Consider the following 25,337-nt stretch of genomic DNA (forward strand, 5'->3'; position numbering starts at 1 on the left):
CTTTTAAATTTTATATATATTTTTCTCTCTCTCTCCCCCCCTCTCCTTTTTCTTTCTCCCTTCCCCCTCTCTCAAAAAATATTTAAATTTAAAAAAGACTTTTCTATTTCCTCTTTTCCCCTATCTCTCTTCCTGTTTTCCTCTTTCTTCTTCTCTCTCTCCCCCTCTCTCCTCTCTTTTCCTTCTCTCTCCCTCTCCTCTTTTTTTCCTTTTTTTCTTCTCTCTATTAATTCTCTCTTTAAATTTTATCTTTCCCCTCTCTATAATTCTCTATCTTCTTCTTCTTCTTCTTTTCTCTCTCCTTTTATTCTCTCCCTGTCTCTCTCTCCCCTTCTTCTCTCTTTTCCTCTCTCTCTCTCTCTCTCTCTCTCTCTCTCTCTCAAATTGTATATTTCCTCTATAATTCTCTTTCTTTGTTCCCCCCCTCTCTCTCTCTCTCCCCTTTTTTTTGCTCACTGTCTATTTTTCTCTTGGTTTCTCTCTCTCTCTCTCTTTCTCTCCTTATTTTTCTTTTTATATCTCTTTCTCTTTCAAGTTTTTTTCTCGCTCTCTTTTCTCTTTATATATTTTTTCTTCTCTCTCTAATTTTTAATTTTATTTCTTTCTTTTTCTCTCCCCTATTTTCTCTCTTTTTCAAATTATATATTTCCTCTCTGTCTCTCTTTCTAAGTAAGAAAAAATATATAAATATTTAATTTAAAAAAGACTATTCTTTGAGAAGGGGAGAGGAAAAAGAAAGAGAGAGATTATATACGAGAGAGAGAGAGAGAGAGAGAGAGACAAAGAGAGAGAGGTAGGGGAGAGGGGAAAAGAAAGAGAGAGATTATAAGTGAGAGAGAGGGGAGAGGATTTTAATTTGAGAGAGAGAGAGAGAGAGAGAGAGAGAGGGGGGGGGGAAGGGGCTTTTAATTAAAAAGGGAAAGAGGAAGAGAAAATGAGAGATTACACATGAGAGAGAGAGAGAGAGAGAGAGAGAGAGAGAGAGAGAGGGGGGGGAAGGGGCTTTTAATTAAAAAGGGAAAGAGGAAGAGAAAATGAGAGATTACACATGAGAGAGAGAGAGAGAGAGAGAGAGAGAGAGAGAGAGAGGGTTTTAATTGAAAAAGGGAGGTTTGGAAAAGGGGGTAAGTTTAGAAAACCCTTTGGAAGTTCGGGGCTTTCCGAACCTACAACCAAAATAGTATGATTCAAATTATATATTTCCTCTCTGTTTCTCTCTTTAAGTCAAAAACTATATTAAAAAAGATTTAATTAAAAAATTATTTTCTTTTCTCTTTCTTCTTCTCTCCATTTTTTCTTTTATTTATTGTTTTTTCTTTTCTCCTCTCTCTCTCCTTCTTTTTCTATCTCAATCTCAAAGTTTATGAAAAACTATATCAAAAAAGCTTTAAATTAAAAAAGTTTTTAAAAATATTTAATTAAAAAAGTTTAATATGAGAGAGAGAGAGAGAGAGCCTAGGCCTTACAATGAGAGAGAGGAGGGGGGTGGGGGGAGGAAAAAGGGGAGGGCGAAGAGAGAGAGAGAGAGAGAGAGAGAGAGAGAGAGAGAGAGAGAGGGTTTTAATTGAAAAATGGAGGTTTAGAAAAAGAGGTAGGTTCGAAAAGCCCTTAAGTTCGGGCTTTTCGAATTTATAACTAAAATAATATAATAATAAAATAATAAGATATAAAATTTTATAAGTGGGGCAAGAAACATGGAAGGTTATCATATTGTATATTCTCTAATCTCTCCACTTTTCTTTGGTGTGTATGGACATGACTCATGAGAGAGGAGGTGACGATTATGATGATGAGAGAGGATAGAGAAAAGATAACAAATCCACACACTTTGAGGACAAAAAAAGACAAAAGGAGAAGAAGAAGAACAGTGACTCGCTGAGGTGAGGCAATTCAAAACTGGTCCGGCTTAGGATTCGATCTCAGCCCGTTACTCTCACGCAGACTCGTCCGTCACATGATTACCAGCTGGCGCGTTCTATAAATTTCTCACACACTCTCTTTCGGTGAGATCATCACGCCAGCAGGTTGCGAGCTTTCCCTGTGGATTAAGGGAAGGTCACATTCCTCGGCTATGGCGCAGTTCAAGCTGATCGGTACCTTCTCCACCACATTTCTGTATGCACTCTTTTGCCATGGCACACTTTCGTTAACAGTTCTCTGTCCTTTCTTGTTCTTCTTGTTGCTTTAATGCAGACATCGGTGCCAATCTCACAGGTGAGGCACGCCTGGTGATCAGAAGATGCCAGTCTCCATTTTCTTCTAGAACTCCTGAACGGTTTTGATTCTCATGTAACCAGAAGATGCCAGTCTCCATTTTCTTCTACCTCTTTTGTAGATGGCATGTTCAAAGGTATCTATAATGGCAAGCGCTACCACGCCGAAGACTTGATTGCGGTGCTTGAAAGGGCCTGGAAAGCAGGAGTGGATCGCATTATCGTAACTGCCTATTCCACTAGTTTATTTAATGTCAACGTCTTGCCTGGTCGTTATTGTTTGTTTTCCTATTTGCCATTTCAGACAAAGCCAAATGTGTTGTGCTTTTGCAGAAAAGCAAGTGCAGTTTGCCAAATACCACATAATCTAAAAGTCACATGCCATGCAAAGGAACACATATTCATGCAAACGAACTTCTCTGTGTGCGAGAATGAGCTTATTAGTTGTCAAGCTGTGTAGCAAAGCCTAACGCCTTTCAAATTCAATGTCCTCATAGTGTGCCAACTGGAAAAAATTTCAGTGGGGGCTAACGTATTATCCATCTAAGAATTATCCTATTCCTTTGCACATAAGCTGAATTGGACTGCTCATCATCAACAGTCCAATTGATCGAATCATTATACACTCAAACAAACGTTGTGTTTTTTTAATTTTTACCTGATCAATATAGATTCTTCGTGCACCTTTGATTGTTTGATGTTGGCTGATGATTAGCATTACCCATGCATAAGCCCCATTCTTTTCCAGTCAACGGCTTTTAAGTTGCATAATCAGATTTCAAACTTGATTACTTCATTTTCTGCCTAGTGTTCACATTGATAGCTTCTCTAAACAGAAAATTATACATGTTGAATGTCTACAGGTAACAGGTGGTTCACTAAAAGAGTCAAGGGAAGCTTTAGCACTTGCAGAGACAGATGGTACGCTGCAACTTATCGATCCATGTAAAATGAATGCATCTTGCTGATGTGTAATAAAAAGTTGCAACATTGCAGGGCGCCTCTACTGTACTGTTGGTGTTCATCCAACACGGTGCTTGGTATTGTAGCTTTTCCAAACCTCTGTCTACATGCAGATTGTCTTGGATGAACTGTTAGGGGTCGACTCTTGCTTCTTTTCTGGTAGGAGTTTGAACAGAGTGGAAATCCAGATAAGCACTTGGAGGAACTTTTATCTCTTGCAAGAGAGGGACATGCAAAAGGAAAGGTAACTTTAGTTACCTCACAATACCATACTGGCCACAGGAATTAAAGGAGCAAGCCTTTAATAATGTGATATGAAATGTTCCTGTTAATAACTTAATATTAAAGAGATTGTGAACTCAAGATCAATTATCAGGTCTCTGAAACATGTTGGCAAAATGGGCATGTGAATAAGTATGGTTTTTTAATTCAACTAAATAAAGAATCTGCATGATATGCAAAATAAATTTCACACCTCACTAGTCTCTAAGTAACATGTGTAGCACATTTTTTGGCTGTTGTGGGATCTGAGTGTAGATTTTGGGCTTATGCTAGAGTTGCTCTCCCTATATCTTTTGTGGACTTAAGTTCTAGCTCATCTAGCTGACTGTAGCCAATCAGTAGTGGCTGCCTTGCCAGATGTTTGGGCCATGCTGTTGCTCCTGCTTTCCTGCTGCTCCACTGGCTTCCTACCTTCAATTGTGTATATCCTTAAGCATCAATTTATTGAATAGAAGTAACTAGTAGTGGCTATCTCACTTGTGAAGAAAGTCAAGAGCAGCTTTCATGTGTTGAGTATGACCAGAAAGACTAGTTGTAGATATTCTTGCAGACCATTGATGTCCTGAAGAGTAGGTCCTCATGCTCATTAAAATGCTACTATGTACACAAAAACTCTATCTTGGCTTACATATAGAGATGTCATCAAAGCCATAGTTTTTAGTGTCTATTAGAACTTCATAATTATGGCATCATGGAGCCAACAACAATGCTCCATCCTTTAGTAGTGGTTTATGCTTTATTATAGTACATCTCCAAAGGGTATAGGTCTCTTCAATTTTAGTTTCAAGTTTCACTCATTCTAGCAGTTCTCTATTTCTTTTTCCCCCTCCACTCTAGTGTGCGTTGTGAGGATACATTAGGATTTGCAAAGAAAGTATAGAAAGTGTACCATAGTTAAGGGAAACGTTGAAACAGAAATAAAAGCGGGAATAGGAATGTCAATTGTTAGAAGTCACAAAATGGGAATGGGAACACCATGTCATCAAGGGGATATGAGGAGGGTATGCCACATAATATCTCACTTAAGAGGATAAAAAATATAAAGATTGAGTTTAACGTCTCAACGACAAAACAAATGACATAACAAGTAGAGGTAGAAATAAACGTAAATAAATTAAATATCTACCTTATCGAGAATCTCTTCCTCTTCGTCTTCTTTATTGATCTCATTACCTTGATTCTCTTTGTTACCATCAACCTCCTCTTCATTTGTAGCTTTTTGCTTGGAACTTGGATTATCTTCATCTTTATGAAAGTCAATGTAAAAAGTCTCGAGTATATCCACATTTAATCTTTGTTAGCAAACACATGATTTCACTAACAAAGACTAAATCATCAATCTTCTATGTATCTAACCTATTCCTTTTCTTGGTGTGTATATGGTTGAATGTGCTTTAAGGTCTTTCTAGTGCATAAGATGTACAAACTTGGCTTAGGATTTTGATAGCTTAGTTTTGTAGCTCTAGAGAAGTAGTCCTTCCACCATATAATTGTGTCTACATAAAGTGTATAACATTTTAGGAGAAAAGTATAATTAGAAAAGTTGTATTAAAACTAACCGATGTTAGTTAGGACTTGCCACCAACTTGTGAAGTATGGAGTTCTAACCTTGAGTAATCTCAGTATCTAATTGGAGTTACCTTCTCTTATGTTTGAACTTTGGATCACGTATAACAATACAAAGTGCTTTCAAAAGATGACGTACCAGCGAGACAGTAAGGTTTGCAAGGAGAAACACAGAGTGAACTCGGTAAACATTGAGAAGAGAAGAGAAGAGGAAATAAACTCTGATGAATGGAATGATATAGACTTAAATCATGGAGTGAATGTGATACAAGGGAACAAGGGTGCTGTAGCACAAGGAAGATGATGAAGACAGCCACGAACCACGAATTGCAATGTCCTGTTGAAGGGGTGTGAGGGTAGTGGAGAGGTTGGAGAGAAGAGGCGACGGACCAAATGAATCAGCCGTAAAGAATGAGTGATAGAGGCAGCCTATAAATAGGCAAGAGACTGTTTAGGAAAGGCAAGAGACTGTCTAGGGTGGTGTTGCACTGTGGGCGCCCAATCCCTTTTTGGGGTTGTCCAGTGTGAAACCCTTAATGCAAAGCACAATCCTTAACGCAAAATGTAGAACGCAAAACTGCGGGTGAAGTGTTTCTCAATATCCTCTCTTAGGCCCAAAAAAGGGGAACAAGAGAAGAGTGAGGTGGAGATGGAATGCTACATGGTGAAGAATGCTCATGCAGCAAGTGTCACTTGGACAGTGTCCTATGTGGGAAAATTGTTCACTTGCCCAAGCGTCCTAGTACAAAGATGATGAAAACATGCAATGTATAGGAGGAATGTTGGACTTTGTGATATACCGAGAACCATAAGGATATGCCCATACTCAATCTCAGGAGTTGGCTCCGTGCTGACTAAGGGACGAAGAAGATTCACCTTGTAATCTAAGAATACGACTTGAAAGGAGACCTTTGAAGATAGTCAAGAGATTGGATGAGCTATAGAATTCAAAACTCAACCTCCGGAGAGAAGCCACTAGCTCCGTGACTCCATGTTGGAAGGAATACGAAGATCTAGCCACCAAGTCGCTTGGTAAAGACCCAAGGGCCCCGATCTAGATAGATCTTCTAGGTCCTAGGTATGAGTAGAGGAAATGATTGCTCAAAGGAGAGCCACTCCTCGAAAGTGAAAGGTGGTGGTGTGTGAAGAACTTCATGGCACATAGGGTCCCTCTTTGAATCGGAAGGAGTAGTAGGAGCCCCCTTTGAAGCCGAAGAAGAATTGGAAGCCCTCTCTGAGGGTGAAGTAAGGAAATCCCCCTTTGAATCCCAGTCTGAGAGAGAGAGAATCCAACCACTCATGGCTCATGGACTGTGAAGCATGTGATGATGAAGTGTCGTTGGTTGTGCCGAAGAAGGTAATTGGGATTCGGAAGAAGAAGCTGAAAAGCACTTAGAAGTGGCTTCTCAAACCTGAGTGAAAGAGGGTGGGGAAGGAGGTTTAGAATGAGCTCCCCACCCGGGCTCTTAGGAGAGTGGATAGTGAAGGAGATATGGGCCGTGGAAGCCACTGTACATGGAAGTGGGTGGGGGAAACCTCCTCGCAGTGGGGTGATCTCTAGGAGGGCTTATCGCCTTGTAATTCTGAGAGCCTCTGTGTGCTCGAAAGGACTTAGTGTACGTTGATTGCGGCTTGTTGCCTTGAGCATAATTCTCCGATTGCTGATGCAGAACGATCTCTATGGCCTAGAAAGGAGAGGTGGCACAAGGAGTGCTTGGTGAAAGATATAGATACTCTGGAGGGGTGGGGAGCAAAGGTCGATATCAACAGTCATCGATGGAATGACCACCATTCTTGCCGTAGTAGGAACACCCAGTAGACTGGTCATCTATTGATAAAGAAGCCATGGGTACCAGTGTGCCTTGCTGAAGAAGGAAGAGGTCGGCCACGAACCATGAACCGCAATTTTCGCCTCAAGGGCTAGAAGTAAGCTGCTAGTTGCAGGAGGGTGTTGCTAGCTGCAAACGCAACTTCTAGTAGACCAGGAGGAGCTACCAATAGACAAGGAGGAGCCATCTATTGATAAAGAAGCCATGGGTACCAGTGTGCCTTGCTGAAGAAGGAAGAGGTCAACCACGAACCATGAACCACAATTTCTGCCTCAAGGGCTGGAAGTGAGCTGCTAGTTGCAGGAGGGTGTTGCTAGCTGTAAACGTAACTTTAGCAGACCAGGAGGAGCTACCGGCAGTCAAGGAGGAGCCGCTAGTAGTTTGAGTGAGTCGCTGGGTTGCAGAGAACAGCGGCCAGCGGTGTGGTTGAGCCGTCGCGTTGCAATAAATAGCTGTTGGTAGTCTGGTTGAGCTGCTAGGTTGCAGAGAATAGCCGCCATTAGTAGGGAGGAGCGGCCGGCAATTTTGGATGAGCTGTCAGCAACAGAGAACAGCTGCTAGTAGCAGAGAGGAGCCACCAATAGTTTGGCTGAGTTGCTAGCTAGTAGCAGAGAACAGCCGCCAGCAAACAACAGGGAGGAGCTGGCAGTAGTTTGACCGAGCCACCATCAGTAGAGAACAACCGCTAGTAGCAAGGAGGAACTGCTAGTAATCTGGGAGGAGCCACCGATAGCAGGGAGGAGCTGCCAGCTGACTGGGAGGTGGAGGTGGCAACAACAGCTCTAAACGCAAGATGGAAAACAACAAACGGAGGAGGGAGCAGCCACCAGTTAGGGTGTTGATGCAGCGGAAGAAGAAGAGAAGTGGATGCCGAACTCGCCACGGGTCTCTGCCTACACTGGAGTGGAGGATCATTGACACTGAGTAGATCCAGCTCTGATACCATGTCAAAATACAACGTACCAGTGAGACATTAGGGTTTGGGGGGAGGAACACAGAGTGAACTCTGTAAACACTGAGAAGAGAAGAGAGAAGAAACTTTGATGAATGGGATGATGAAGACCTGAATCATGGAGTGAATGTGATACAAGGGAACAAGGGTGCCGTAGCACAAGGAAGATGATGACGACAGTCATGAACCACGAATAGCAATGTCCTCTTGAAGGGGTGTGAGGGTAGTGGAGAGGCTGGAGAGAAGAGGTGATGGACTGAATGAATCAGCAGCAAAGAATGAGGGACAGAGGCAGCCTATAAATAGGCAAGAGATTGTCTAGGGTGGCACCTGGAGAGAGGACATTGGCTATCTAGGGTGGTGCCCCACTGTGGGCGCCCAACCTCTTTTTGGGGCTGTCCATTGTGAAACCCTAAATGCAAAACGCAACCCTAAACGCAAAACGTAGAACACAAAACTGCGGGTGAAGGGTTTCTCAACAAGTGCATAGAGTAATATTGGTTTCGTCAGCTTATTGCAAGCTCCTCAATTTGTTGTTTCTTGGATTAAGCAAGGCCAAGAGCATGGATATTGTCAATGAGAACGATCCATTGCTTCTTACATTGTACCGATATATAATACATTACTATCCACTTGCCATGGGAGATTAATTATAGGTGAGCATAGAAGTAATTGCTTTGCTTCTTTCCAATACTCATCTTCTTGCATAGTACAATTGGCCCAAAGTTGATTTTGAGGCAGACTAAGATGTCTAGGATGAAGCAACAACCATTTGCTTTCCCTTACGTTTTACATGCGATGAAGCATTAGGAAATTGTAAGGAAACATGGTTTTTGAATACTTAAATAGTTGCTTTGTAGATAATTGTTTGTATAAGGCTAGAGAAAAGTGACGATCAGTGGCAAAAGAGATTATTTTCTTATATGTTACAATAGTACTCTTGGATTCCATGTGATTTGGGGATATTGTTGTGGCTCTAGTAAAGCACATATATCCTTGTTTGCTACTTTTTCATTAGAGATGAATTGAATCACATTTTGGTTGATCATACTTGGCAATCTCAATTCACATCTCAAATAAGATAAGAGTTGTGTTTCATCAAGCACCACACTTCGTGGATCTTATATAGAGAGCATTGCAATAAGAGACAATAAGGACATCTCCTAAGGAGTAATAGTGTATACTAGAGCAACCATTTCTTATGAGACCCACCCTATAGGTATTCTATGTTGTTTGATTGGTATGATGATGATCTTTATGCTCGTCACTTTATTTTGTAAATTTTTCTCACATAGTAGATCTTTCAAGAGGCTGGTTAGAAGGGCTAAACTAGGTAATTTTGGAAACTTTTCTTGAAGAAAGGAGATCACACCATATTAAATGGAATATTGCATGAGTAAAAGAATCATGCAATAGTTACATCTACTTGAGACTTGCTTTTGAGCAATACTTTGTTTTCCTTGAGGAATGTCTCCACTTTTAGGGAGCAACTTGCACTAGTAGCAGTTGTAGCTGAAGCCATTGGTGCTTAGAAGATATGAGGGTTCTTTGGAGTTCCAGTTTTCAAATACATGTTCACGTCTCTCTCCATGCAAGTATGATCCTCTAGTGGTATCTTCTTGCAACTTTTGGTGACCATATCCAAGGATATTATTAAGGAGATGTGCAATCACTTGATTAACCCTTCTAAATTCAGCTTTTCTTCTTGACTAGGGCGATAGCTGACTTGATTTAACTCAAAGTACAACAAGCATAAAATATACAATTAGTGTTGTTTGTGGCGTTTCTTTAGCTCCTATTGCACTAAATTGAAGTACATTGAGATACAGGTTGATCTTCTTCAATCTTCAATACAAATGGCTATCATGAATGACCAATATCACTAAGAATCAATTACTCCTTGATTAGATTACAATTTGGGCACAAATTGCCCTTCAAGATCTTGCATGTGGATCAAAACAAATTGCAATTGGGTCATGCCTCAGATTAGTTGTAAATTCTCAATACGCAGCATTTTGAGTAAGAGGTCTTCAACTAGTGGGGATAGATCTTGAGGCGGTTAACAAATCCTAATGGCTATTGCAAATTAGGATTTTAGTAGCAATTTTTTCAATTGCTCTTCACTAATGGTTCGAATATGCTTAAAATTATTGAGGTAATGTTATAGGATGAGAGAGAGAGAAAATCAATTAAAAGGAGCATCTTTTGAATAATAGCTTTGATGACAATTTTGATGGGGTCAATAGTTTTGAAAACCCTAGTGTCTTTGAATGGTTGCTTTCACACTCAACCAGCCCTAAACAACCTTCTTATAGCTTGCATAGGCAAGTTTGCCAAGTGTTGGTCTTCCCAAAAGGAAATTTCAATTTATAAAAATTAGTTAATTATCCATTTGGCTAGTGCCCAATCTCATCAACTTCATTTAATGTTTACTGCCATGGAACATTTACTCGTTCCAACATTAATGGGCCTAGGATTTGCATTAACTAATTAATGAATGCCTAGTCCTAATGTCACTATCTAACATTTTAACAGTGCAATTGATGGCCTAGGCTGAAATTGACACTAGGTACCCACAAGTACTTGTCCAATATAACTTTACACAACTTTTGCCAATGTCACCCACTACTCGCTTGGGTTACTTAAGACGTCATTGTGACTTAATTGACTTGCACTTTACATTGTATCTGATATATGCACAACCCAATAACACCAAAGCTAAGCATTAAAAATATACTTCCTCGCGACAATTTCCACCTTAGTTGATGTTGTAAAAGCGACGCTCAAAATGCTTTCCTATTGTATGACCTAATTATGCTAACTTGCTACCACTAATAGTTAGCTTGAATCATCTCTTTCTCTCTTGGGTTTTTATTTACTTAACTTTTATGGTTTGATGCTTCATTGAGAGAGAGAGAGAGAGAGAGAGAGAGAGAGAGAGAGAGAGAGAGAGAGAGAGAGAGAGAGAGAGAGAGAGAGAGAGAGAGAGAGAGAGAGAGAGAGAGAGAGAGAGAGAGAGAGCAAATGGATGTAGCTTAGTTGATTAAGTTGAATGCATGGTGACCAGAAGGTCTTTGGTTCAACTCCTACATTCTGCATGTTCATTTAGTATAGGCATAGAAAAAGGGGAATTTGGACCATATTAGTGACTAAATAAATAAGTGGCTTACCACTAGGGTAGCCACTAGAGAGAGAGAGAGAGAGAGAGAGAGAGAGAGAGAGAGAGAGAGAGAGAGAGAGAGCAAATGGATGTAGCTTAGTTGATTAAGTTGAATGCATGGTGACCTGAAGGTCTTTGGTTCAACTCCTACATTCTGTATGTTCATTTAGTATAGGCATAGAAAAAGGGAGATTTGGACCATATTAGTGACTAAATAAATAAGTGGCTTACCACTAGGGTAGCCACGAGAGAGAGAGAGAGAGAGAGAGAGAGAGAGAGAGAGAGAGAGAGAGAGAGAGAGAGAGAGATGAGTGGTTAAGTTGGTTGTTGAATCGAAGTGGCTTGAAGTTTGAATTGAAAGGCTTGAGGCTTGAGGTGAGTCTTATTAATGCTTCATGTACATATATATAGGATTAGGACGAGGTTTAAGATAAAGGTTTGAATCCCTCTCTTCCCTCTTGAAACAATTCAAGGTAAAGATTGTATCATTTTTGTAAAATTTTTTCCAATATTTTTTTAGCAAAAGAAAGAAAGAAAGAAATAAAGAATCAAAGAAAGAAATATCTATTTACGTCCTTTGGAGACCAAAGTTGGTATAAAGGATAGATCATGCTCAGAAAGCTATGTACTGGCTTTCCATTAGTGTTTCAGACAATATGATTGGGTATATATAGGATGTAGACAGTCTTGCAGAAGCATGATAACTTGGTCAAACTTTTTGGCACAAATCTTGAAGCTAGGAAGTTGCAATTGAAGTTTAAGTTAAATAATGTCAAGCATGGAAATTTGTCCATTAATGACTGTGTCGAAGTTTGAAGATTAAGAGCATTGTTGAAGCTCTTGGATCTATTAAAGTAAAGGTTGATGATGATATAGTGGTTGCATGTTTGGATGGCTTGGGTGAGGAGTACAAGCAGTTTCAAATCTCTATCAACATAAGAGACACCATTTGTGATTTTGCAATTCTAATAACTATGTTGATATTAACAGATAAATTTGGGTTTTATTGCATCTTTGTCACAAAGCAAGAACAATTGAGAACATGTGCTCTAGACCAACACAAGTATAGGTAGAGGTCGTAGTGATAGAGGCCGCAGTTGGTGGAAGTTATGGGCAAATAAAGGGCAATCTCATGACTCACAAGAGTAGTCACATAGACTACATACAAGCGCTAGAGAGAATCTCGAGGCAAGGGAGGTCATAGAGGATGTGAAAGACAAAATGCAAGTTATGGTAACAAAGAATGGTATATTTTCAAATAATCGAGCATAACGTAGTAGTTGACACTTAAATTCATAGAATGTGGGTATAGTGGGCTATGCAATGACTTATTGCACAAAATGAAAGTATTTTCTAGGTAGCTATTTAGGAATAAAGTGACTTGTTTGTTAGAGGACTTAGGAGTCCCTATGGTAGAGAATTTAGTACAAGAAGTTGTTGATATTCAACCAACTTGACCTTAAGGTTATCCTAGTTAGTCTTCCCAACCTGGGGGAAATTTCGAAAGTGTGGGAAAGAGATGATGAGCCTCTATTATAGGTGTATCTACACCATCCGAAAAGAAGAGGCCCTAATGGTTGTGTCTGTGATAGTGTGCAACGGAAAGAGGAAAGTGAACACGCAAAGGAGACAAAGAGAGAATGTTGGAGAGAGAAGGAACATTGTGATTACAATGGTTGAAGGTACAAGGCCGGGGATGGTTGATCACAAAAGATTAATGATGGAAGTGGGAGGGCAAGCGGCCTATACATAGGCAAAACGGTGGAAAAACTCCAAATAGGGTCAAAAGTGCCCAAAAAGAAATGCACTAATGAGCCCTTTATCTAAAGTGTCTAAAACATATAAAATGACAGACAAATACAATGTTAGAGCTTCTAATGTCCTTGTCTTACTCAGATTGAGGCTCACATGTAGGAGATGACTTACAAGACACACGAGTGCTAACTACTAGCAAATATGTCAGCTCATGTGTGAGTCTGAGTTGCAGAGGCTTGGGTGCATTATTTAGATTGTTTAGGCATTTTTTATTGTGTCATTTTATGGTATTGTTGGGCATTTATTGCTGGCCGACCAGCATTAAATGCTGGCCGACTTGACATATTTTATGGCATTATTTGTGCCTATTTATTTTGGGCTCCTCCTCCTCAATTGGTTAGTTTACCACTTGGAGGTCCCATGGAGAGAGGAGCCAGTGCCAGTGCCCATGTAGCCAGTGACTCACTGTTGTATGTGACAGTCTCGTGTTTGATATATGGATTCCATTTCTTGAGCATACATCTAAGTTCTCATGTGTATTGTGTTCTTTCTTTCCCCTTCTCTCGTCTTGTGTTTCAGCAGTTTATTACAGCTTATGTTTATGCTTCCATTGCTGCACCACTTTTGACATGGTATTAGGTTTTAGGATTTGTGCTCTTGCTGTGTTTTCTTGCTGATTTCAAGACTGGTTTCACCCTTGCTAATCAGGTGCCTGTTGCTTCATATAGGCGACCTGTTTTACCTGCGTTTTCTACAACTTTGCCATCGCCTGCTGTCTATAGCCCCTATGCTGCCTGCGTTTTCAGTTTTCAGGTTGTTGCGACAGTTATCCAACGAAAGCCACCCGCTCTCTATCAAAGAACCAGCCCATCATGAACCTAGATGTCAATCCTAGCTCTAGGATTTGTACTTGCCAGACTTCGGTCGATGCATCAGAGACGTCTCTCTCTGGGTCCTGTGCATCTGTATAGAAATATAGATGAGGCATGGCCGCCCCATCTCACCACCCTCTCACACTTTCTCTCTAGCACTGGAGAGTCCTGAGGGATGACCTCATCACCACCACTAGAAAGCAGTTGAGGAAGGGGCCACCAAGCCCTTCCCATGATGCAAAGAAGAGGATCCCTTCTGTGCCTTGGACTTCGCCTTGGTTGGAGGATCTGAGTTGGAATTTGAGGCAGATGATGACTCGTCGGAGAAGTCCGCATCCCGTTTTGTCTTCTGCTCCTTTTTCTTTCTGGAAGCCACTAACTCTTGCAGGTTCTTTCGCAAGTGGCCCTTCTTGCCACAGTGATAACACTGGGCCTTCGACTTCTTCATCTTCAAACCCCTCTCTGAAGTTGTGAGAGCCTCACCTAGACCTCCATAATGTGACGGAAGCCGCCCCTGTAGTCACAAAGTCGCCTCATGCTCAAGTAGCATCGAGGACATATGAAGAAAACTGACATGAGTCGTAGATGTCTGCACCTATAAAGCATTCTCCACTCCATCAAACTCCCGAGGAAGGTTGTAGAGTATCGTACCAACAAGATGTGTCTTTGATAGGGCAGACTACATAGTACGAAGCTGGTCTTGGATTTAGGTAACTCGAAGTAGGAATGATCGGATCGTATCTTTGGTTTCAAACTTCAGTTGGTTGGAGTTGGCCATAGAGAGTAACGGCCCTCATGGTGAAAGGAGCCTCGTACATCAAGTGCAACTTCAACCATATGTCTGAAGTTGTCCTGTAGGAGGTGATGGTCGGTAGGACTTCTTTGGAAATACACTGAAGTCAGACCGAATAAGCACGGGCATCATTCGAATCCCATGTAAGCACTGCTTCCTCATGGTTGTCTTCATCAAAATCAGCTGGAACAGGAAAAGGTTGTTGAGGACGTGTAATAGCTCCGCCAACCATGTACCATAACTGCTTCTGGATAAACCAGGCCTTCATCACCGCACTCCACATGTAATAATCAAGGCCATGGAGCTTGTCATTAGTGGATGTGCATGGAGGAGCCATCTGTAGAGGATTTAGAAAAGAAGTAGAGAAGAGAAGGTATTTGGAGAGGGGATACAGCCAAAACATGAGCACAGACCGCAAAAAACAAGAGCTCACATACAGTATAACCCAAAATCTGACCTAAAGAAGACAAAGGGTGCCGCAAAAAATCAAAAAATCAGTCAAAAATTGCCAAAAACAGCAAAAACGGCCTAAAGGTACAATTGCCCAACTAGGAAGAAGTCAAGAACACCAAAACGCAAGCTGAGTACTGCACAAATGGAGCTCACATGAGGGGACACTTTGACAGTTTGGCCAAAGGAGGGGATCCATGGTCATTTGTATGCTGTGGCGTTGATGACAGGATGGTTACGTGTGCTACATCAGTGGCATTGTTAATAGACATTGAGAGCTACTATGATCTTCTCTATTTTCCGGAGCTGGTATCGACATCAACATTAGGTTCTCTCAGAGGCACCTTGGTGGTGGCTTGATCACCCACAGCTTGGGTATCCATGGTTCTACTTGGTGGTTCTATGTTGTATGGTTTATGATTCATTCTTATTGTACCATTGTATTGCATCAGATCACCCATGATTTGAGAGAGGGTGTTAGCAGATATGTCAGCTCATGTGTGAGTTTGAGCTATATAGGCTTGGGCACATTATTTAGGTTATTTAGGCATTTTTGATTGTGTCATTTTATGGTCATATTGGGCATTTATTGCTGGCCGACCAGCATTAAATGCTGGCCGACCTGACATATTTTATGGCATTATTTGTGCCTATTTATTCTGGGCTCCTCCTCCTCAGTTGGTTAGTTCACCACTTGGAGGTCCCTTGGAGAGAGGAGCCGGTGGCAGTGCCCATGTAGCCAGTGACTCATTGTTGTATGCGATAGTCTCGTGTCTGATATATGGATTCCATTTCCCGAGCATACATCTGAGTTCTCATCTGTATTGTGTTCTTTCTTTCCCTTTCTCTCTTGTCTTGTGTTTCAACAATAAATTACAGCTTATATTTATGCTTCCATTGCTGCACCACTTTTGACACTAACACCTTCTCTTAGAGTCTTGGATGTGGCAGAAGGCCAAAGGAGATGCGGGCTTGAATGTGGTAGGAAGAGTGCCAATGCTGATGAAGTCTGTCGACTAAGAAAGCTAGCCAAGGAGCAAGACCCCTTCTCCATATAAAAATTCGATCAAATGGAAGGCTACCAAAGGGCAAGGAAAACGGAGAGGCCTCAAACAGATCACTCCTGAAAACTATAGTCATGGATGGATAGGCCAAGCCTTGAACCCAACTAGGAGATGATAGTGAGAAACTAATGAAGGTGCCATAAGTTGCGTAGAAATGGTAGGGACCATAGGCCAAGCGGGTGGGGATAGTGGCTCGATGGTGAAGAAAAGATTGTCGCATAAAGGAAAGGCCCAAAGTAGTTGGAAACCTTGAAGAAACTCCTTACGATATCGAGAAGCTCCCTCTAAAACATGAAGGGCTAGGAAATCCATAGCTACATCACCAATATCATCCCCCTTTGAAAGGAATGGGAGGTACGAGGTAACCACCAGGGGAGATGGTGGGGAATGGGAACTTGTGGGATAAATGGTGCACAATTGAGAATGGGTGTGGGAATAGAAAGTTGTCTCGAAGACCCTTGCACAATGGAGGGGTAATTGAGCATAAATGGCTCCCTCTCTTGCCAACCTATCACAAAAATGGCTCCTATATAAGAATCCTCAACAAAAACAGCCAGCTTGGGAAGACAATGTGGGTCTTGAGTTTAGGAAGGCTAGAAACTGAGAGGCGAGGAAAGCCCAAGTCCGGAACATGCAGGATCCTTGGAATGAAGCTTGATGGACAGCCAAATAATAGAAGCAAGGTGCCAACACCACAAATAGGCATCGAAGAGAGGTCACCTATAGTGACCATACGCTCTAATGGATGGAGATCTTGCAACAAATCACCTTAGAGAGTTGCGACTTGATGCACCATTGTCATTGAGCCAAGGCTCCTTAGAAGATGAGACAATCGAAGAAGGCTCTTCCACGTGATAAATGTGTAGAAACATGGACTTAGTGATAATAGCGGGTGATGAAGTAGAGGTAGATGAAGGCTTCAATGTAGATTCACTCTTCATCCCGAGATGAAGGTGAGGGTATTTCCTCTAGCACTTCTGCTTCGGGTGCAAGGTCTTCTCTCAATGTGGATACGTGGGATATCCTCTACGCTTCCTTGTAAAATTTGTATCAGAGTTGGAAGATGACTCAACCTTATTTCTTTTTCCTATCTTTTGCTTGGCTTGTCTTGTATGTGAAGAGAAAGCCACATAAGCATGGCCATGTGCATGGGCTCTGCAAGAATCTGTCTCATTGAGACGCGCATCTTGCTCAACCACCAACGGGACTAGCTCCTCCCAAGGGAGAGTCTCTCGGCTGCGAGAAGTGACAAGATTGGTGTAGAACACATCATATATCAGTTGACGGAAGATGTGAAAGAAGTGTCACATCTAGGTCCTTCAAAAAAATGTCCATACCAAGGGATCCAAGCTCATCCCAAAGCTCCTGGATTCTGTGGATGTGATCCCTCATCGCATGGGAATGTGCTACGGAAAGTGGTTGTAGCTTCAACTGAAGAGATAATCGATGCTCAAATGTCTGGATCTAGAAGAGAGATGCCAATCTCCTCCAAACCTCTACAGTGGTGCAGATATGTCTAACATGCACGAGCGTAGAATCTATACAACTCAAAAGGAGAAAAGAGCGAGCTTCAACATTTAATTGGCCCCATAAAGCTGCCAAATCAGCGATCACACCATCATGAGGATCCATGGTAAGTTGGGGATAGAGTCTATAACAACATCTCAAAGGTCATAGTCCTCAAGGAGACACTTCATGTGCCACGACCATAGAGGGTAGTTTGTCCCATCCAGCTTGTCGGATGCGGGAAGAGAGAGTAGGATTGGCACTTGCTCAAGAGATGCCATCAATGGCAATTAGGGAGTGGAAGCTCCAGAAGAATGATGGTGGTCGCTCTAAATCATCTTGAATCACATGATCACCCAAAGGATACATGTCGGCCATAGATGTCCTTCAATAGAGTACTTGTAAGAAAACAAAGAAGATGTCATTGGGATGTCCTCCACTTGTACGGACCCATCAAATTGTGGGTCAACCAAAGACATGGCCGCAGTAGGGTAGATAGGGTGTATGTGAGGTGAGAGAGATGTTTCGATGCTAATCAAAGAGGGCGTAGATCTGCAAAACACAGATATGACTGCAATAGATGCAGTCAAAACATGTCAAAAACTTGTTGCCCAGGTAGGAAAAGGGTTTGCTTGGTAGAGTGAGTGTCCGGTAGAAAACATAGCAAAAGAAAGTCGGTCCGTTTGAAAAACAGGCCATCCAGCACAGAAAGGTGCCACCCAGCCTGAATAAGGCCGCTCGGGTGTAGTAGATGTTGTTGCCTAGGATTGTGAGAGGCCGCCCAGCGCTGGAAAGTGCCATGCAGTAAAAATGCAGATTGGAGGATGGGTCACTTGCTTGAAACACAGGTCAGAACCTGCATAAAGGGTGCCGCTCAGACTGGTTAAGGCTGCCCATATTCAAAACGCAAGGGTCAGATGTCCTATTTGGTCGCCTAGCTTGATATGGTGTCGCCTAGCTGAGGATGATGGTTTGCCCAACCAAACACAGATCAATGATAGGCAGCCTAGGTTTCTTCATACTATGTAAAGAAATGCTCTAACACAGAAAACACAACACAATTCCACGACAAACTCACAGATTGATAAAGGAACATAGTTAGGGTTAGGGTAATTCAGAGACAATAAACACATTGAATGATAATGAATGAATACTGAATATAATACAATGCTTAGTGCAGAAAATACACTTTGTAGTGAAGAATACTGAACCTCAAACTCTCGTGTCTCAAGGATTGGGGCAGAGGTGATGAATTGGAGAGTGTGTTGAACTTCGATGCAGGATGAATCCCGAAACACAGTAAGCACCCTCTAGATGTGTTTGGCAGTAGCAAACATGATTGTGTGAAGCTGGGCCGGTATAGTACTGTGCGGAAACTGCAAATGCAGCAGCAGGATGATGACGCGGTAGCTGGCAATGACTTCTAACAGCAATACGTAGCACCAGCAGGTGAAGATTAGGTAGGATGGCGGCTGACAAGACAAACTATAGTAATAGGAGGGGCTGCCAGCTGTAGGCGACAGCAGCTGAGGTCAAAACACAGGCTGTTAGGTGATGTGCAGCAGTAAACGCAGCCTCTAGAGCTGGCATACAGCAGATGGCAGCTGGAACAGATGTGGAGAGTAGTCGCCTTGCTGGACAGCAGTGAGAAGACGGTTGGAAACAGTTGAGATCTGCAATAGAAGGTTGGGCAGTAGGTGCATGATGGTAGCCAGCAATGATGGTTAGCTTTGATTTAGATATCTTCCTTGAATGGCGTGTGGACAACAAAGCTCTAGCACATGCAAATTGCATAAATGAGATTAAAAGTTTGGGTCCTCCCAATAGGGCTTGTGCTTATGGGACATAGACACTCTCTAGGAATGCATTTCTTTTTAATAAAAAGGTTTACTTCTTTAATTAAGAATGTTTTGGGTTTGTTTTAAAGAAGGTAATGTATTTTTAGCTCAACAACTTAGTAGGTATAAGATCCTACATCAACTTGACAATGGCTATGGCATTCCTGCTCTTCCAAGCGTGGACTATCTCATATGAGAACCATTGGGGGTCAAGTTTGGGTTCTTGCCCTTGAAAGAGTTTCCACTAGCCTTGAGAATCCAAGACATGCCGCATCAAATTTGACCAAGTGATAAAGTTCGACCCATTGATTGAGACAAGCTTAAAGTGTGTCGCCACCTATGAGATGGGAGGGATGTGCAGAGCTTGATATGCACCCTTGCGTGTAGGTCCCCATTGGTACATGGTTTGAGAGTGGAACTCCCTCCACCATTGCATTGAGACTACTTGGTTGTGGGATAGAAATGTGACCTATGGGATACATGATTAGTTGTGTAAGTACCCTTCAGTGTGTTGCTTTGTGGAACAGATGAGTGTGTCTATGTAGCGGAAGAATTTCGTGAAATGGGTGGATAGGTGGGAGTTGAAATTGTGAATTTTGAGTTTGATTTAGAGATGATAAAGTACAAAGAGCAAATTCATTAGAGTAAGCATGAGATGCAGAGTATTACTTGACGTCTTTCTATAATGACCCCTTCTTGCGTTTACATATTGGTATGGGTTTGGGTCTTTATAATAACTTTCTTTGTTAGGAGGAGGAATAAGAGAAGAACCTGGAAAGTTTGAACCATACATACCTTGTGTTGCGTTTGCTGAAACGGATGGCATTGGATAGCTCATGTTTCCCAACTTAGCTTGTCCTCTTTTTGTAGGGGTTTTGTGAGTTGCACCGACATGGATTTTTGATTCACGTGAACATCCTTCAGGTTGTAGACTTGGTTGGTGGACTCGTATGCTGAAGGTGTTGTGTGAGGTGGATAAAGAACCCCCTAGCTCACTCCAACTTGTTCTTTCCCAATTCTATGTACTAAAACCATCTCATATTCCTCACGAGTGATTCTATACATTTTGGATTGAGAATACCAATCCATCAAATTTGGTGTGGACTCTGGTCATAGGTTGTGAGATAGAATTCTTTGGTGACAACGTGGAAGACATCAGAAGGTGTCCTTGCCATTTGGAAGGCCAAACTTTGTTCTTCACAACAGGAGAGGATCTTTAGCTCTTAGAGCAACTCTGCTTGAATACCATGTGAAGGACTGGTATGGTAAACATAGAAATGCAAAAGTGTATGACAACATAGAGAACACATTTTGTAGAATGCTGAATCCTAATAATGAATGTGTATGGAGTTGATAGAATCAGTGGGCCTCAAACATCCGTGTTATTGGGACCAGGACAGAGCTGGCTAAAGGAGTGGGTGTTGGAGTGTGTCATACTCAAATGGATCTTGGAAACACAGCAACAGTTGGAAATCTGTTTGATGAAGAAGGCTGCAGCAGTGTAGTCCACCCAGAAGACTGAAAATGCAGATCGGGTTGGAGAGATGATGGTGTTAGCTGTCTAGATCAGCTCTGAAGGACCAGGTGGCAGCAGGGCGGCTTGTCTGAGAGCAAAATGCAGGTACAGCAGCAATTATAGACCTCCAATCAGAAAAATGTAGGGTGCTGAAACAGAAAGTAACAGCCTGCTGATAAAGGTGACAGGTGTAGCAAAACTCTGATCCGCTAAGCAGCAGCAGGAAGCAGAAAATGCAACCCTCTCAGGGTGGAAACAGGCCACCAGGCTGATGATGGTATGTATGCAGCTGAGTGGAGTCCTGAACCAGCAGGGTGGCAGGCTGAAGACTGAAAATGCAGCTATAGATGGCTGGAAATCAGGTCGCCCTTCTGTTTAGGTGCTGTGATAAGCAGGGGCAGGATTTGAACAGGCTTCATGAAATAGCGATGTCGTTTGGAAGAGTACTGAAGGTATGGCAGCATTTGAACAGGCTCCACAAAATAGCGATGTCCTTTGGAAGAGTACTGCAGGTATGGCTAGCTGGAATGAGGGAATAAGGACACACAATCACAAGACTCCTATTTATGAAGGATTGGGAGTGCATTTGTCCTATTGTCAAAGATAAAGCCATTTATTTCTCATAATTTAGCATTAATTGCTTTTTGGGACTGTTTTAAGGAGAGTAAATTAGTGGTTAATGTACCATAATTATGATTGTGTGCAAAACTTAATATTAGTGGCTCAACTGTATGAGCCTGAAGGTAGTGAGTGTTCTTTATGAGGCTGTTTTAAAATTTTTAAAAAACAGAGCTTTTAATTCTACTTTTTCAGTACCTGTATCAAACGTATGTTACAGTGCAAAACAGCACATCATTTTCAGTTTTTGTATGGAATGTATGGTAAGGCACGGTTCATTTGGTATGAAACCCTTCTGTACGTGTACAGAATGTAACCCTGGTTTAGATTGGCCGTTCTGCCTTGAGGAGAGAGAAAACATGATAGGTTAAGGACTATTTTGATTGATGCTTGGGAGTTGAGGCTGCTGACATTTAGGTGTCTGTTTTCACCCTTGAAACCCTTGTACTCAGCCTAATGTTTTAGCATACATATCATCTGCTATTTGAACTTTTAATTTTAACTGTGGGTACAGACTCACCGTTCCAGCTTTCATGCTTTTTTGCAATTGACTGTACTCTTGGAATGAGGAGTTGCTGTTTTGTTTACACTATGTTGCTGGTATTGAAGGGTATAAGGTAAATGATAAACTTGTTTTTCTCTAACTTTACCACAGGACAATTCTAGGACTGTCATTTTGTTTTGCGGGCATTCTATTTTAATCACTGTACTTTGGGCACATCTTGAATGGTAAACTTTTGGCTATTCCAGGTAGTTGCAATTGGTGAGTGTGGATTGGACTATGATCGTCTCCAGTTTTGTCCAGGAGATGTTCAGCAAAGGTCTGTATGCATATCGATTTTTAAATGATGAGAGAACTCCTATGCGAAACATTCATGTGTGCATGCATGCGTGTTTTGAACTTTCTACCTTTAAGTTACGTGTTTTATGTATTCTGTAATGTGTTTTATTCGTAAAGTTGATTTTATGTATAATTTTGTATGTAATTTTTAATGAACGTACAATATAATATATTTTATCGGCAAAATATTTGCGAACTGAACATATTGTATGAATTGTACCTGATTACCTTGATTATGACCATTTTGTGTATAGCATTTCTGAACATACTTGTGACATGGCCTGTAAACAGCTACAAACAGATGATAGTTCTCTGCAAAACTTTTATTCTGCTATTTTGCCTCCTGTTATGAATTTGTTTTGAGCAGAGGATCTTGAAATTGAAAGTACGTGAAGACCATACTTGAGACCATTTCTAGCGTTTTGCTGAAGACACGAGACATCACATATTTCCTGCTATTTTGCAGGTATTTTGAAAAACAGTTTTATCTTTCTGAAGCTTTGGGTTTACCCATGTTCCTTCACTTGCGTGCAGCTGCCAAGGACTTCTGTGACATAATTGAGCGTAACAAACATAGGTCAGTTTTGGTGCAAGCTGATTGTTCTCCATATTTGGGCAAGGTCAGTTTCTAGATATTTTTGGTCATATGGCCCCACAGATTTGTTGCAGGTGTTGCACATTCTTTTACAGGAACTGCGGAAGAAAGAGATCGGCTTCTTGCATTCGATAAACTCTACATTGGTAGGCTATATGGAGTGTGTTCAATGTGCTGCAATGTCAGAAATGAGGCATACTATAGATAAGTATTCCATCTGGATTGCGAACGAGTGCAGGTATCAATGGTTGTTCTTTGAAGACCAATGAGAACCTTGAGGTGATGTCTGGGATACCTGTGAGAAAGATGATGATTGAAACTGATTCACCATATTGTGAAATCAAGCCAGCACATGCAGGATACAAAAATGTGTTGACATCATGGCCTTCCAAAAAGAAAGAAAAGCATGAGGATACTAGCACAATCAAGGGCCGTAATGAACCATGCCATTTAAGGTAAATGTGTATCTTAAAAAAACTTTTGATATTGGGGGATTCTCTTGGGAAATAGGGATTCTTTAACAATTACAATGATCGATCAGGAACCAGTGGATAATTCAATTGATGTTGCATCATGAAAATTTCTATTGCTTTCAAGCATTTAACCTCGTGATTTTATTAGAAAATGGCTTTTGTACCAGACGGCACTTGAATATGGATGCTAAGAGTGTTTCCAAGTACCATGTTTTGAAGCTGTTTAGAATAAAGGCCTTTTCTGGATGCCATATATTATCTGTATTCTCTTGTGTTTTCACCAGGCAAGTACTAGAGGTTGTGGCAAGATATCGTGGCATAGAAGATGTGAGCGAGTTTTCAAGGACCTTGTATGAAAATACTTGCAGGTAATTCCAATCATGAGTCTTGGGTTAATAGTGACACTAGTTACATCCAATGTCTGTAGTCTAGACAATTATGTGATGGTTCTATTAACGTGAAGTCACCTTCTTATTCAGGGTCTTCTTTCCTAATGATTTGGATTCTTTAGCTGGCGCTGTTCTATCAGATCAATATTCTGATCCGTCAAAGAACTGAGGCTTAATGTCAAGTTTTTCTCTTAGATGATCCATGGGCTCAGTTCAACTGTCAATATTTTATTCTGAAATAGAAGATTTGAGGTTTCTTTACATCATTAATGTGCTTGTTATTATCCATTTTGAAACCTCCTCTCCTGTTTTTGCAATTCAATCACTTTTTTTTTTTGGTTTGGGGGGGGGGGGTTTGGTTTGCTTTTTCCATTCCATGAATATGGTCTTTTCTACTGCCCAAATAAGCAGGGCTGCATTGTATCCCAAAATATAGACTTTGGAGTCACATTTGTGATACCACCAGCAAAGTTATATACAAGCAAATAACTGCGTGTGATAATGTCAAAATCATGATGTTTCTCTTAAGTATACTAGGGTCCACAGCATATCAGGATTTCAGATGCAGCTTTATCTTGGTTTGCATTGTACGATAAGCTTATTCATTGGTGTTCTCAAAGTTTTTTACAATAGCCCTGTGATACTGATATTGGTCGTATCAGTTGGATCATGTCCAGTGTTTTTCATTGTAGCAGATACATATTGAAATTTGAGGCCCTCTTTGGAGTATCTCAATTTCTCTTAACAAAGTGAACATTACTTCAGTACTCACCAAAGGTTAACTTTGCCTCTCTTTTTTGCTATTCAAAGAATGAATTGTTCGGTATGCATGTGAGTGTATGTGTTATTTTTCCCTCTGTTTTCCTATTCAAGATGCAAAGAGTGATTTGTTTCTTATGCTGAGCATATGTGCAGATGTATATCAGTTACAGTTTTATTTATGTGTATATATTTTTATTTTTGGGGGGAGGGGGCACAAGGAAAAGGGCAGTGGTGCTGATTTTTCTACAACCGAAACCACTTCTACTGGTAGCTAGAAGTTAATTCTTCAATTTGTTACGGAAGTTGAGCATAATCTAGATGTCATTTTTAGAATGTGGTATAGTATATTAATGAAAGTAAGATAGATACATCGTAGAATTGTCACACGTGGACAGAGCTAGTAAGCTTGATAACATCAGCCATGGCAGGGTCTTCTCTCCCTAAGCAGGACATCTTTAATCTCCATGTGATCATCTTGTCAAAATGGTCAGTTGGGTTAATGACCACCCAAGCAGCACCTTTAGACACCTTTCTGTTTCCGGGATCCCAAATGACATCAGAGTTGCCTCTCTAGTAACATTCCAAAAGGGAAGAAATCTCGGGGTCATTTTACCCTAGTGCCTAGAAGCGCTTGTTTCCAAGTAATAACATCGTGAAAACCTCCAGAAACAATCCATTTTTGGAGTTTATGTCAGATGGCCTTAACATTCCTAGAGATGACAAAGAGGACACTGTCAGGATAGGCGCCCATTTTGCATAGCATGTTCAGTTGAGGAAGCTTCTTCATAGCAACTTTCTGCAAGAGCTGCGTCTAGGCAAATAGAGTTGGATTCACACCTTTTTGATTGCCTTCCCCATAGCTTAAGTTGATGAATGGGGGTCCTTTTACTTCCAAAACTC

General features: G+C 41.3%; 1 protein-coding gene across 1 annotated transcript; it reads left to right on the top strand.

The window, feature by feature from the left end:
* The first annotated feature begins 1,771 nt into the window (after nucleotides 1-1,771).
* Nucleotides 1,772-23,961, top strand: LOC148032567 (TatD related DNase). The gene is made up of 12 exons (XM_087683207.1): nucleotides 1,772-2,093; nucleotides 2,194-2,214; nucleotides 2,336-2,436; nucleotides 3,077-3,134; nucleotides 3,210-3,253; nucleotides 3,340-3,420; nucleotides 22,128-22,198; nucleotides 22,685-22,795; nucleotides 22,877-22,959; nucleotides 23,052-23,268; nucleotides 23,571-23,654; nucleotides 23,766-23,961. The coding sequence occupies exons 1-12, from the start codon at nucleotides 2,072-2,074 to the stop codon at nucleotides 23,842-23,844; spliced, it is 972 nt and encodes a 323-aa protein (XP_087539333.1). The 5' UTR covers nucleotides 1,772-2,071; the 3' UTR covers nucleotides 23,845-23,961.
* The last annotated feature ends 1,376 nt before the right edge of the window (nucleotides 23,962-25,337 follow it).

Source organism: Lygodium microphyllum, chromosome 8 (genome assembly GCF_053477565.2).
Source record: "Lygodium microphyllum isolate KBCC chromosome 8, Lygodium_microphyllum_v1.1.10, whole genome shotgun sequence".
In the NCBI taxonomy this organism is placed as follows: domain Eukaryota; kingdom Viridiplantae; phylum Streptophyta; class Polypodiopsida; order Schizaeales; family Lygodiaceae; genus Lygodium; species Lygodium microphyllum.